Genomic DNA, 15049 nt, shown 5'->3' on the forward strand with positions numbered 1-15049 from the left:
GTGGACAGGAGCTGGGCGTTCCTGAGACGCCCGTCTGCAGGGTGTGGCACTTTCATGCACCGGGGAGCTGGCGATCCTGCCACAAGCATCTGCTTGGAGCCGCGGCCGGCCCTCCCCTGGATGCAGCCGCAGCGCAGCCTGGTGAATTCCATCTGAAAAGTGAAGGCTGGTTTGCTGAGTCATAGAGCCCTCGGAGCCGCCACAGCTGCACCCGGCCTCGGCCCAGCTGAGCTTCCCCGGGTCACCAGGAGACGGGTGAGGAGAGCACAGGCCGTCAGGGTTGGGCGATGTGTGTGCTGCTTTGGTGAATGCTCAGAGGCTTTGCTGTTTTCGGGGGGGGGGGGGGGGGGGGGGCCTGAGGTCTTTCTGCACAGGTTCATTCCTGCTGAACTCGCTTCTATATTTAGATGCATTCATACCGGCCGGGAGCTGATGGTGGAGGAGCATGTGCAGACGCTCCCAGAGAGATGCTCTGTGCCTCTGTGTCCCGGCTCCTGCCTGTGAGGGGCGCTGTCCTGCTCCCTTCTGGGCAGCATTGCTCATCCTGAACGGGGTGCTTCTTTGGTGGCATATGCCAAGCTGGCGTTTGTCTGGAAGCCATGGGGGTGGGGGTGGGGGCTCGGCTGGGACTGCACTTAGTGCTGGGTGTGGTGGGCACCCGACCACGGTTCCTGGTGGGTTGGGGAGAGGGAGGGACTGCAGGGCCTTGCTTCATCTTCAGAACCAGGCCTGTTTAAGGCTCGAGTCCTCATCACCCACCAGCCCTGTGGGTGGATGCTGCCTTCTCTTTACAAGTTAATCAAGAACCACAGTATGGCCCAGCTGGTGTGGCTCAGTGATTGAGCGTCAACCTATGAACCAGGAGGCCACGGTGCGATTCCCGGTCAGGGCACATGCCTGGGTTGTGGGCTCGATCCCCAGTGTGGGGCACGCAGGAGGCAGCCAATCAATGATTCTCTCTCATCATTGATGTTTCTATCTCTCTCTCTCCTTCTTCCTTCCTCTCTGAAACCAATAAAATATGTATTTTTTTAAAAAGAATCACAATGTGTCCATTGACATCACTCTACACAGGAACGCCTGTGTTTTAGGGAAATAGCATCTTATAAACTGGTTCCTAACACTTTTTTTTTTTTTTGAAGCAGTTGTTATTACATTGTGCCTCCGTTTCCCCAGTCGTTCAGAGAAAATGGAGCCGGCAGGGTTGTGGGAAGGATACATGGGTAACGTGGCGATTAGTAAATAATCCTGCCGCTGACTGAGATATGAATGAGATGAGCTAGGAAAACGTGTCAGGTGGGGTGCAGATGAGAGTGCCCGCTCTGACCTCTTGGAGCCAGGTAACCGAAGGGGCGGAGAGTAAAGGTTCTCACCTACGGGTCCCTGTGAGGGGTGCTATGGAGGGCCCCCGGCCTCTGCCATCTGGGACCGGCCTGCAGTCAGGCCAGCACCCTCAGGGCAGGTGGGGGCGGCCCCCCCCCCGCCCCGCCTCCACCAGCCCCGGGCTCAGGCCTGAGGCTGGCTGCTCACCCAGGTGTGCTTTCCCTGCAGGTGAGTGAGAAAATGTAGCGGAGAGGCAGCGAGGCGACACCTGCCCCAGCTTGGCGTGGACAGCCCAGCCCAGACAGGCGGCCCGCCCCCGGCGCCCCTCGGCCCCCCACCATGTCCAAGAAGGGCATGGGCAGCCGAGCCAAGGGGGACAAGGCCGAGGTCCTTGCCGCGCTGCAGGCCGCCAACGAGGAGCTGCGGGCCAAGCTCACGGACACCCAGATTGAGCTGCAGCAGGAGAAGAGCAAGGTGGGCACCCACACCCAGCTCCCCGTCCCTGCCCCGCCCCTGCTCCCCTGGGTCAGCCCAGAGGGGCATGGGGTGTAGCCAGGTCTCTGCAGGAGTGCCTGCCCAGTTGGTCCTGGTTCCCCAGAGCCTCTCCAGGCAGCTCTGGGCACGGGGCAGAGGGACACAGGCGTGGCCCCGGCCCCGGCCCTGTGTGAACAGCCCTGGCTGCCAGGACAAGCCCAGGACCTCATCAAGTGGAACCATCCCTGGGCAATGTCCTTTCCCCCTGGAGTGTTCAGAGTGGCGTTGAACCCAAATATACCGGGTCCAGCACGGCCCTCAGCTAGTTGAAGGCAACAGCCAGGCCTGGGCTTCTAGGGGCCAGGTGTGGGGACCAAACGCAGAAACCCAGCCCTTGGGGGTCCTTGCAGCCTGGAGGGAAGGCTGGGCTTGTGCTGACGAGGGACCTGGGGGACCTGGGTGGGGAGGGTGAGAGACTGGTCAGAGGTGGTGCCCACTCAGCACCGTCCTACTGCTCACGCTGCCCTCCTCTCTGCATGACTCGCCCCTCCTCGCCCAATCCCAGGAGGCACTAAGAAGCGCTCACGGGCCTGTGGGAGGGGGCTGCGAAGGGAGAGGACTGGGGGAGGGGTGCGGAGGGGGGGCGGGATTCTCTCCCAGAGGGTTTGAAAGGTCCTCGGCTGTGGACTGGAGCCTGTAAGCCTCCCCCACGTGTCTCCTAGGAGGCCTGGCCATGGAGGGAACCAGGTTCTTTGGGGCCCATTGCTCCTCTGAGCTGCCTGACTTCCTGGTTCAGTCCCAGGAAGAGTGAGATTTTGTGGCACGTGAGGCGCGTATGGAATTCAGATTTCAGTGTTCATGCTGCCTGTGGCGGAGTTGAGCAGGGATCCCCCGGGCCAGAAGCCTGGCATCCTTACTATTGGACCCTTACCCACCACCTCAGGTCCCCTGCTCTGTAGAAAGGGGGCAGTTAAAGGACCTGCTGCCATTGGTGCTGGGAGGACACGCTCCCGGAGCCCCAGGGACAGCGCGGGTACCAGCAGGCAGCTGTCAGGGTGACCTCGAGGCTGCTCAGGGGTCAGGGAAGTCATGGCAGCACCTGCCCTGGGCCAGCAGGTCCCAGAGTCCCCAGGAGGCCCAGGTGGCTGCCTGGCTGGAGCAGGGGTGGAGGCACAGACATGAGGTGGCCTGGCATGCAGAGTTGTCCCCAAGTGCAGAGGGCCCACACGGTGGCCGCTGTGGGTGCTGCCTGGACGGGTGGGGAGGGAAGTGCTTGGTGTCGTGTCATTTCTTCACCAGGCCTGTCACGCGTGCCTGACACTGACTCCGCAGGGACCTTTCTTGTGATAAAGCCCAGGGCACTGGATGGCAGGGTAGCCTCAGTGTGGCCTCCTTGTCACTCCCAACAGCCTGGATCAGAGTCAGGATGAAGCCCCTTCTCACCTTGAACTCTTTTGGATTTGTTTCTCCTCCACTCTCCATCCATAACCCGATACACATCACACCGTTTTCCTTCTCTGCTCAGGCCCATCCACGAACCTTTCATGAAGGAGAACGTTATGTCGTCTGTTAGGAGGGAAGGCAAGCTGGGCTCCAGATCCACGGATGGCACTGCAACTCTGGGGGGGCAGGGAGGGGTGTCTGGACAATTAAGGGTCAGGTGTCTGTCAGGCGACTGCTTTTCAGGGTCCTGCAGGAGCAGGTGGCGCCCTCTGTGAGCTGGAGAGAGGCGGCAAGGGCTGTGGCTTGGGTGGCGGGCTTCTCCCATCGTCTGGCCCACATAGACCCAGGCAGGCCTGTGTTCCACCCACCCTTCATGCCACATGGAGTCTGCGCACCGAGTTCGTGCCAGTAGCGGGGGCGGGGGGGGGGGGGCGTGTGGGGGGAGCCAGGGTCATTTTGCCACGGCCACAGCTTCTAGATCAGTGGTTCTCAACCTTGGTTGGCTGCACATTAGAATCACCTGGGAATCTTTTTAAAATCCTGATTTCTGGGCCTCATCCTCCCGAAATTCTGTTTCTTTGTTACTAATGTGATGGCCCCACCCCATAACAAAGAAAAGAATTTCCAGAGGATGAGGCCCAGAAATCAGGATTTTAAAAAGATTCCCAGGTGATTCTAATGTGCAGCCAAGGTTGAGAACCACTGTTCTAGATGAAAATAAAACATTCAGTAAAAAATCTGAGTTTTCCAAAGGCCTATATATCAGATGTCATCTAGACAGCTTGTTGTCCCCATTTGCCAGGAATGCCATTGGAGGTAAGTGCAACACCTATTATTTGGGCAAAGGGCAAGAGTGCCCCTGTTCCCACATGCTGTGCCCAGGATGTCCTGCCCACCCTCCACACAGGTTCCTTTAAGAGGCGACAGTTTTACCTCCTCACCGGCCTGTCCCTGCGGAGCTGCAGAGCAGATGCCATGGACCTGACCTTCCAGCCCAAGTTCTCTTGTGACACCTGTGGGTGCAGAGACAGCTCCACCTATGACACTCGGTCCTGTTTCAGTGGCATTTCATTTATTTATTTATTTAATACTAGAGGCCCGGTGCATGAATTCACGCACCGGTGGGGTCCCTCAGCCTGGCCTGCGGAATCTGGCCGAAACTGGCTCACCGACATTCCCCGAAGGGTCCCAGATTGCGAGAGGGTGCAGGCCAGGCCGAGGGACCCTACCGGTGCACGATTGGGGCTGGGGAGGGACGCAGGAGATTGGCCAGCCAGGGAGGGACCACGGGAGGGCTCCAGGGTATGTCCGGCCCTCTCGCTCAGTCCTGATTGGCTGGACCCCAGCAGCAAGCTAATCTGGTCAGAGCATCTGCCCCCTGGTGGTCAGTGCATGTCATAGCGAGCAGTTGAGTGGTCTTAGCATATCATTAGCATATTACGCTTTGATTGGTTGAATGGCCAACGGGACGACCGGACACTTAGCATATTAGGCTTTTGTTATATAGGATATTTTAATTAATTTCAGAGAGGAAGGAAGAGGGAGAGAGAGATAGAAACATCAATGATGAGAGAGAATCATTAATTGGGGATTGAGCCCAAAAGCAGGGCATGTGCCCTTGACCAGAATCGAACCCAGGACCCTTCAGTCCGCAAGCCGACGCTCTATCCACTGAGCCAAACCAGCTAGGGCTCAGTTGCATTTTAAGGAGACATGCTCGAATGGAAGCAGCAACCCAGTTTGCAAACAAAACTTTGTAAAATCAGTGTCCAGACTTTGGCCAGGACAGGGGCTGCTCGGGGACGACCCAGCCTCGCCTTGTCTTGCAGGTCAGCCGGGTGGAGAGAGAGAAGAACCAGGAGCTGAAGCAGGTGCGCGAGCACGAGCAGCACAAGAACGCGGTCCTGCTCACGGAGCTGAAGAGCAAGCTGCACGAGGAGAAGATGAAGGAGCTGCAGGCCGTGCGCGAGACGCTGCTGCGCCAGCACGAGGCCGAGCTGCTGCGCGTCATCAAGATCAAGGACAACGAGAACCAGCGGCTGCAGGCGCTGCTGCACGCCCTGCGCGACGGCGGCCCCGAAAAGGTCAAGACCGGGCTGCTGTCCGAGGCCAAGGAGGAGGCCAAGAAGGGGTTCGAGGTGGAGAAGGTGAAAATGCAGCAGGAGATCTTGGAGCTCAAGGGGGCCAAGCGGCAGGTGGAGGAGGCGCTGACAATGGTCATGCAGGCCGACAAGATCAAGGCCGCAGAGATACGGAGCGTGTACCACCTGCACCAGGAGGAGATCTCCCGCATCAAGAAGGAGTGTGAGCGTGAGATCCGCAGGCTGGTACGTGGGCTGCAGGTGGCGGGGAGGGGAGGGGCGGCGAAGGTAGGGGGGCCGGGGCCGGGGGGCGGCCAGTGGTGGGCCTGCTTCTGGGCACAGGCACTCACACCATCACTGTTGGTCCTGGGAACATGCGGATGCGAGGGTAGGTCAGAAGGGCCAGCTGGCAGGCAGAGGTCCTCTCTCTGCCCCTCTCCAACCAGCTTTACATCCTGGGTCTCGTTTGGGCCAGAACAGGATGCCTGCAATGTCATGAAAGCCTCCCCTCCTTAGAGTGCAGGTTGGGCTGCAAGCCAAGCAGGGCTAGTGCTCTGCTGGCACAGTCACTTCTTCCATCACTGGGAGGGCTCTGCCGTCTGTCCAGCTCACTGGGTCCAGAGAGGTGAGACCACGAGGACAGGGGGTGGTGGCATGTCCCTGAGGCCATCCTGATGTCCCTGTGCCTGCTCTGAGGCTGGATGGCGTGAAGTTACTATCTTGCAGGTCAGGCATGGGCACCTGTGCATCCCGTGGTCAGGGACCGGGTCCCCTGGCAGGACGCGTGGAGTCAGTGTCCTCAGAGCCCCAGGCCTGGGAGTCGGAGAATATTCAGGAATCCTGAGGGATTGTGGCGGTTCTCCTCACCCCTTGGAGCCGGGACCTCCTTGGTGATCTGGGGAAATAGAGGTCAGCGTTGGAGGCGTGCCCCACGTCCCAGTGTGCGATTCATCAGGACCCGGCTGGCTCTGCTGGTGACACCCAGGACCCTGGATGCCCCTCCATGGGGCACAGCCTGGCCCTGCACTCAGGCCACCTGCCCCTACTTCCCTGGGGCTCTGTTTTCCAAATGGTGCTGTCACCTTGAATGTCCCAGAAGGGCTGCAGCCCTCTGGACCCATGGCCCGGAGGGGACACTGAGCACTGTGAGGCAGACACGACTCTGCCACAGTGTGTGCACGAGGGCCCCAGACCTTGCCTTTTCCAGAGTGTCCCCTTTCCATGCTCCCCCATGGCTCCACCCCCCAGCCCTGTGTTGGTGCCACGTCAGCACCGCTGTCCAGCCCCACACCACCCTGTAATTCATTGACCGGCTTCAGTGTTCGTAGGAGACAGGTGGCCTCATTTCCTTAGCTGAAGGCTGACACAGAGCCAGCAGTTCCCTGTGGTCCCTCACCCCTGACACAGATGCCCCAGAGGCAGCTCTAGCAGATTCTCCTGGTATTTGTTCCAAATTCTCAAAAACATGCTTAAGCTTTCACTTTCAGATTCCTCCATCTAAGCCCCTCTTCTGCCCCCCCTCCCCATTCCAGGCCTCCCTAAATTACATTGACCAGGTATAATGGGAACAAATGGGCACCCAAATGGAGGGAACTGCCATTTACGGGTGTGGGCAGTGTCTCGGGAGAACTACTGGGGTGGTGACCTGTCCCCTCTCAGGCGTTAGATCCTCCCCTTAGCTTCCTCTTTTTAAAATATATGTATATACACATACATATATAACATATATATTGATTTCAGAGAGGAAGAGAGAGGGAGAGAGAAATAGAAACATCAATGATGAGAGAGAATCATGCCTCCTGCATGCCCCCCACTGGGGATCAAGCCTGCAACCAGGGCATGTGCCCTGACCGGGAATGGAACTTGGTTCCTAAACTTCTTGGTTCAAAGGTCCACGCTCAACCACTGAGCCACACCAGCCAGGCCCCAAAAGCACTTTTAAATGACTTCAGCAAGGTTTCAGGACACAAGATCAATATGCAAAAATCAGTTGTATTTTTATGTAGTAGTAACAAACAATTCAAATTAAATTTTAAAAAATTCCACTCATGATGGCATAAAAAAGAATAAAATATTTAGAAGTTTAACAAAAGATGTGCAAGACTTGAACTCTGAAAACCTCAATACTCGACTGAGAGAAACTAAAAGTGAGCTGAATAAACAAATAGGCATTCCATGTTCATGGATTGGTGACCTGAATAAACAAATAGGCATTCCATGTTCATGGATTGGTGAGCTGAATAAACAAAGATAGAGCTTCCATGTTCATGGATTGGTGAGCTGAATAAACAAAGATAGAGCTTCCATGTTCATGGATTGGTGAACTGAACAAGTAAATAGACATTCCACGTTCATGAATTGGAAGCTCAGCATTGTTAGATGGCATTTCTCCCCAGATTAATATAAGGAGCAAACAATGCCTGTCAATCCCAGCAGCTTCCCCGAACTGATTCTAAAATGTGTATGGAAATGCAAGCTGCTTCCTCACACTGGGTTAGCTTCCTCTGTTCTTGATGGTGCCATTTTATGATCTAAAATTTACATTCTAATGTGGCCTAATTTGTTGATCTTTTCCTGTATGGCTGGTGCTTATTGTGTCTTGTTTAGGAAATTCTTTTATTCTGGAGCCATGAAGTGTTATCTTTTTAGAACTTTATCTTTCAGGCAGAGGTGTTTGCCGTGCCTGGGTTGTATGTGTATGTGTGTGTGCGCGCACGCGCTGTAAGGTGGGGGTCCAGTTATACGTTTTCCACATGGATATACAACTGTCCCAGCAGCCCTTATGAAAAAGACCACCTTTCCCCCAATCCACAGGGCCACCTCATTATTATATGAGTGGGCTTTCTAGTTTGTTCTATCACAGCTCCTCTTCGAGCTCATTTTTAAATTATTCCTGTTTTATAATACATCTTGATTTCTGGAGGAGCGTTCTCTAGCTTTATTCTTCAAGAGTAACTGGACCTTTCTTGGCCCCTGAGTCTTCCATACAACCTCGGCTGGGGAGGGGGCCTGGCTGAACTTACAGAAAACATCAGAGCCAGGCAGGCACGGGACAAGTCCATTCCTTCCCTTCCGCTTTGAGTGAAAATTTGGCCAGAAATGGCCCTGGGGACCCAGCATCTCCAGGGTGGATTCCGGGAACGGTGGGGGGAAAGAACATCAAAATGATAAATAAAGGAGAGTCCCCAAATTGACTGTGGAGTCTACAGGGAAAAACTGTGGAAGATTGAAATAAGCAAGAAAAGAAATAGAAGATTCCCGTCTCCTTTTCTAAGAATGCTTGAGGGCTGTCCCAGCTCACACCATGTGCACCTTCACCTTTGACCTTTCTCTTTGATCTAGCCAGGGGTGGGCAAACTTTTTGACTCGAGGGCCACAATGGGTTCTTAAACTGGACCGGAGGGCCGGAACAAAAGCATGGATGGAGTGTTTGTGTGAATTAATATAAATTCAAGGTAAACATCATTACATAAAAGGGTACTGTCTTTTTTTTTTTAGTTTTATTCATTTGAAACGGGCCGGATCCAGCCTGCGGGCCGTAGTTTGCCCACGGCTGAGATTCTGCAGAGACAGACCTTTACCTGGAGGAAACCTTTAGCAATGCAGCCATTCCTGTCCACAGACAGACAAATGACTCTTCCTCAGACACTACAAATGGTCTTTGCCAGGCTGGCGGCGCAACTCTCTTTAGATCAAATCTTCATTCAAATTGGCTGCAACATTTACTTGTCCCCTTATTAACTAATGAATTTAATAAACGTGTACTTAAAAATACATTTTTATTGATTTCAGAGAAGAAGGGAGAGGGAGCGAGAGATAGAAACATCAATGATGAGAGAGAATCATTGATTGCCTGCCTCCTGCATGCCCCACACTGGGGATCGAGCCTGCAACCTGGGCTTATGCCTCAACTGGGAATCAAACTGTGACCTACTTCCTAGTTCATAGGTCGCACTCAACCACTGAGCCATGCCAGCTGGGCCCTGCCATTTCTCTATACCTCCTATAACTGGGAGTGAGGCAGGGGGAGTTCTTGGAGGTGAGGTGAGGTGATGTGGGGGTCCTGGAAAGAAAAGGAAAGGGATTAAGGACACGAAGGTGGAAAATCAGGATGGTGACTGCTCCCCAGTCAGGCGTGTCCCATTCCACCACAGCTATGATCATGAACAAGAACCAAGTGATGGAGGCAATTGAAGGATCTGCTTAATCGAAGCAATGAGACTAACCAAGATTCCAGGAGGGCCTATATCAGACATGGAGAAACTTCTAGTGCCCTGAGCTGAAGACCAGATGCAAACGTGCATCCCTCTCCACACCATGATGACCGTGGCCAAAGCAAAAGGTTTGCGATGTTGAAAGGACAGGCTGGATCCAACTACGGTATTGAATTTACTGCTGGTTCTGGGTGGTTTAAGCGATTCAAGAATCGTTACTCATTCCGTAACGTGAGAGTGAGTGGCGAGTCTGCGCACGCTGGTGTGAGGGCAGCTGAGGAATTGTTGGAAACTCTAGATAACCTGATTGAGGAGGAAAACAATTACTTCCCTGAGCAAATATTCAATATGGATGAAACCTCCCAATTCTTTCACCCATAAGGAGGCCAGGTGGATGCCAGGGTTCAAGGTCTTTAAGGACATTGTTTGGGGGCAATGTTACGGGCTACAGATAAAATCCCTTTGTGGTTGGGCACAGTGAGAACCCAGGGCCTTCAGGCATTTTACTGCAGGTCTCCTATGGGAGCAACGAGAAGTGAAGGAGGACCCGGCTCCTCCCCCGAGACGCCTTCCTGAATTGCTGTGTGGAGAACAACATACCTTTCAAGATTTGCTTATGGTTGATAACGCTCCTGGACATCCTCCTTTCCTTGGTGATCTTCATCCAATATCAACATGGTGCTTCTCCCTCCAAACACCCCCTCTTTGATCAAACCGTGGATCAAGGAGTTATAGCAGCTTTTCAGGCCTGTTACCTGAGGAGGACCTTTGCCCAAGCTATTGCTGCAATGGAGGAAGATGCGGAGAAGACACTGATGTAATTCTGGAAGGATCACAACGTCTGTGACTACATTGCTTGAGCTTGGGTGGTGTCACCAAGGAGTGTATGAATGGCATCTGGAAGAAAGCTAGACCACGTAGCCCAGGTGTGCCATAGGTTATACCATGTAGCCCAGGTGAGCAGTAGGCTGTACCATGTAGCCCAGGTGAGCAGTAGGCTGTACCATGTAGCCCAGGTGAGCAGTAGGCTGTACCATGTAGCCCAGGTGAGCAGTAGGCTGTACCATGTAGCCCAGGTGAGCAGTAGGCTGTACCATGTAGCCCAGGTGAGCAGTAGGCTGTACCATGTAGCCCAGGTGAGCAGTAGGCTGTACCATGTAGCCCAGGTGAGCAGTAGGCTGTACCATGTAGCCCAGGTGAGCAGTAGGCTGTACCATGTAGCCCAGGTGAGCAGTAGGCTGTACCATGTAGCCCAGGTGAGCAGTAGGCTGTACCATGTAGCCCAGGTGAGCAGTAGGCTGTACCATGTAGCCCAGGTGAGCAGTAGGCTCTACTGTCTGGATTTATGTGCCTCTGTGATGTTCACAGGACAATAAAATCACCTAAGCAGGCATTTCTCAGCACGTGTCCCCGTGGGTAAGCGGCAGGTGACTATGACAGGAGTAGAAGATGTAGGAACGTGCCCTTGGCTGAGAATTTTCAGTGGAGACACTGCATGCGAGAGTCCCAGGGCCTTAGGAGGACCCCCTGGGAGACACTGTGATCTTTTTTTTTTTTTTATCTTTAATTTCTTTATTGGTTAAGGTATTATAAATGTGTCCTCATCCCCCCATTAACCCCCAACTTCCCTCCCGACACTGTGATCTTAAAGTGAGTTTCCCATCGTTAAAAAATCAAACCCGCCCGCCCTCTGAAGCAGCGGATTGAAGTGGGATGAGTGAGCAGAGACTGATTTCCTTGTTTCCTGGTGAAGGAAAAGGATGTTTGCAAAGTATCCCGTCAGAGGGGAAATGCCAGGCCACAGGATATAGCTGCGTGTTAATCTGGTTTTCTCTTCACTGGCCTCTGTTTCCACTAATTGACTGTGTTGCCTCCGCATTTCTGTGAGTTCCAGTAAATGGGAATTTAGCAATTAAGGATTTCTTTTTCTATTTTCTATTCAATTCACCGCTTCCCCATGAATGCTGCGATCTGGGCTAATTAGACGTCTCATCTCTCTGTTTCCCAGCTGACTTCAGCAGACGGCTGATTTATTAGCTTACTGTAACCTTAAACAGCGCGCAAAGCAGCGAGGCGCCCTGTCCTGCTCTGTTGTTTGAAATACGTTTTAAACCGAGTCTTCTTGCAAATCTAGCGTCGTTTGTAATGATGCCCATGCCACCCGCGTCTGCGTGTCTGAGGAGTGGGCAGTGGTGGGGCTGGCTCTGCCCTCCCCTCTGAGGGCAGCCCACCTTGGGCCTCAGACGCACCTATGGCCGCCAGGAGGAGGGGCTGGGAGGCAGGTGGCTCCTCGCAGCTGTTAGGAGGTTGAGCACAGGGAGAGTGGGGAGGGCTGCGGTGTGTTGGGGGGGGACCCCTCCTGATGCTTGTGCATTCTGCCTGTTGCTATGGTAACAGATCTGCATCCTGCCTGCCTGTGTGATTGTGTTCTGTTCTCCTTGTAGATGGAGGAGATAAAATTTAAGGACAGAGCAGTCTTCGTGCTGGAGAGAGAGTTAGGGATTCAAGCCGGGCATGCTCAGAGACTGCAGCTCCAAAAAGAGGCTCTAGATGAGCAGCTGTCCCAGGTCAAAGAGGCTGACCGGCACCTGGGCAGCCCCAGACGGGAACTTCCTTATGCAAGCGGTGCAGGAGACGCCTCAGACCACTCGGGAAGCCCTGTAAGCACCTCCCCTTCGCACGCTTTCGGCTGCGTGTCCCTGCGAGGAAGCTCCCCCGGGGGCCCAGCCCGTGTCCAGGGCCAGAGCCCTCCTACCCTTGGAACACCGACTGTGCCTGCAGCCCGCCAGCCAGGCCCCGGGCCCCTCGGCTCTCTGGCATGGCCAAGAGGGCGGGTAGCCTTTGTCCTTCCTTCCTTGTTAATGTAGTATGTAGCCCTGCCTTCACATGGTCCCCCTGCCGTGGACCCCCAAAACTTTGGGCTTCCCGCTGGAGCCCCTCTGAGCCACTGGACCCCCAGGTTGATGAGGGTCCCTGGTCTTGGCTGGTGCTGGCTCCTGTCCCGGGCTGGTGGGACATGAGGCTCAGCTGCTTCCCTGTCCACACACAGGCTTTGCCTTCTGCCGGGAAGGCCGGCTCCCTGCTCCCCTCATCCTGAATTTGACCCCCGTGCAGTGACTTCCGCCATTCACATCACCCATTGCCCGCCCGCCCGCTTTTCATGTAACCAGGACACTCTCTGGCTCCTCCCTGGCCCGCCAGGATGGCACAGGGCCAACGGCTGCCCGGCCATGACGCCACTCATCTCCTCATCGCCGCTCCTCATTCAGAGCCCTCTTGGGTGGTCCTGGGAAGTCGGGGGCAGGGGGGAGGGGAGGGTCTGAATTCCACGGACCCTCCACAAGGTCCGAGGTCCGTCTGGGTCTGCCCCTAGCCTCTCCTGCACCTGCTGAATGAGGAATCATTCCTCCGTCCTTTTGGGCACCCGTTTGCTTTAGGACAAAACCCAGTGTGAGCTGAGCCAGCCCTAGGACAGTGACATTTCAGGGTAGAAAGTGACATTTGATAATCCTATTATACATGGCTGAGCTGAATCAGACAGCGCCTGCCCTGGCATGATCCCCGATAGATTGTGCGAACCCCAGAGGCTCTCAAACTGAATTAAAATGTTGTCACAGATTTTTGCCTGAAGTTCCAAAGTGACCTTTCAGAAACCTAATCTTGGGGAAGCAGCTTTTGAGAGTCGTTAGTCCAATGTCGTTACCTGAGCTCACTTCAGAATTCTAGGGAGGTGACTTCCGGCCTGCGGTGCGGACCCTGCCTGGGGGCCAGACCCTGCCTGGGGTGCAGACGGCAGAGACTGAGGCGTGTGTGGGCTGTTCCAGTGCTTTCTGGGCTCGCTGCGGTCGGGGTGCCTGCATTTGCATGCTCTCACCTTCCACATTTGCATTTTCTTGACATTTCTGCTCTTGCATTCTGTCCCATCTCATGGCTTGCCACCACGGCGCCCGGCCCCTAGGAGGGTCCCTCGCCATCAAGACTCAAAGTGCTCTGGTCTCCACGCTGTTGGGATTTGCAAGGTTTCTCCGCCTGCCTCTGTGAACAGTTATTTGCAGTTGATTTCTGTTTTAGGAACAGCAGTTGGATGAAAAGGATGCCCGTCGTTTCCAACTTAAAATCGCAGAGCTGAGCGCCATCATTCGGAAACTCGAGGACCGGAACGCCTTGCTGTCGGAAGAGAGGAATGAGCTGGTGAGCGCGGCCGGCGGGGGTGGGGCTGGGTCCGTGGGCTTAGGGCTGCAGCCCACTTCCAAGTTCCTCGTGGAAAGGAGCGATGGTGACGAGGGCGGGCTTGTGCCTAGGCCTCTTGGCTGTTTCCAATAAAACTTTGCTAACAAAACCAGGTTAAGGGCCAGCTATGGGCCTCAGACCCGGGTTGGCTGATCCCTGCTCTGCATCATTGGGCAAAAGTATCCTCCGTTCTTCACATTATCTGAGGACCTCCACTTGCAGGGGCGCCATCACCGTCAGTCCTTGCAGCCACTGGGGTTTCCGAGTGGCTTGTCCCCTGATGAGAGCTGCTCAAGGCTCCCGGGGGTCCTGGTTCCACAGCTCTGACTGGACTCGACTCCAACCCTCAGCTGTCGCCAAGCTTGTTCTGCTCAGCTTGCGGGTTCCAGAGGGGGACCTGCTGGTTCTCCGTCACGCCTAAAACAATCGTGCTTGTAACTAATTTTGTCTTTCAGCTAAAGCGTTTAAGAGAAGCTGAAAGCCAGTATAAGCCGCTGCTGGATAAAAACAAGCGCCTCACTCGGAAAAATGAGAGTCTGTCTCACACGCTGCGTCGGATGGAAAACAAGTTAAAATTTGTCACTCAGGAGAACATAGAAATGGTAAGGGGCCCTGGCCTGTCCATCAGCCAGCAGGAGGGTAACCATGACAACCTCTTCAGCTTCCCATCACAAGGTTTGACAGGATCCCGGTGGCCCTCCGGCTCTTGCTCCAGCCTCTGGTCTCCTGTGGGGATAGGAGCTACCAGGGCCTTAGGTGAGGGTCTGGGTGTCGCCTGCCTAGGGGGTGACAGGGAGTAAGATTCTGAGCAGTCACATCCCCACCCCCAGGCCACCTTCCAACTCTGAGCACCTGGAGCAGAGGTGGTGGGAGCCCAGGACTGGCTGTGAGAGAAGGGAACAAACTGGCCGGGCAGGGGCACCGACCAGGGGCCCAGGGGTGCTCACTCCTGCCGCCACCACTAAGCAGGTGGGGGTGATTGGCTGGTGTCCTGTGGGTTTCTTCTGCCCCTGAGGGCCCCAGGGGCCCTGAGTGAGAGTTTAACCAGGGATGTGAGAAAGGGGGGAGGTGGGAGGAGTGCCCTCCACACACCCCTGTGCAGAGCCCCCTCTTTTTACACTCTGACTTTGGGGATGGCCGGGGGTGTGAACTGGCATGGACAGCTCACATGTTTCCCCATGGGCCCCGAGCCAGGCCGCCCCCCCACCCCCCCCCCCCCCTTTCAGGTGCTGAGATGCAGCCTCGATTTCCCGAGCTCTACAGCCGGCTGCTCCAGGCCTGAGC

The 15049-nt window shown here is 55.0% G+C and overlaps 1 protein-coding gene across 8 annotated transcripts in view; it reads left to right on the forward strand.

The window, feature by feature from the left end:
- Positions 1–1564: 1564 nt before the first annotated feature.
- The window catches only part of JAKMIP3 (Janus kinase and microtubule interacting protein 3), a 37748-nt gene continuing 24263 nt past the window's right edge, over positions 1565–15049 (forward strand). For 3 of the 8 annotated variants that reach the window (XM_036335707.1, XM_036335708.1, XM_036335709.1), the window contains exons 1-5: positions 1565–1797; positions 5070–5567; positions 11980–12195; positions 13607–13726; positions 14221–14367. In XM_036335707.1, the coding sequence (XP_036191600.1) occupies positions 1663–1797; positions 5070–5567; positions 11980–12195; positions 13607–13726; positions 14221–14367 (1116 nt within the window). In that variant the 5' untranslated portion in view covers positions 1565–1662. The remainder of the gene's footprint in view (positions 1798–5069; positions 5568–11979; positions 12196–13606; positions 13727–14220; positions 14368–15049) is intronic. The other 5 variants (XM_036335710.1, XM_036335711.1, XM_036335712.1 and 2 more) reach the window with 4 other exon arrangements.

The sequence above is a fragment of the Myotis myotis genome, unplaced genomic scaffold (genome assembly GCF_014108235.1).
Source record: "Myotis myotis isolate mMyoMyo1 unplaced genomic scaffold, mMyoMyo1.p scaffold_m19_p_15, whole genome shotgun sequence".
Lineage (NCBI taxonomy): Eukaryota > Metazoa > Chordata > Mammalia > Chiroptera > Vespertilionidae > Myotis > Myotis myotis.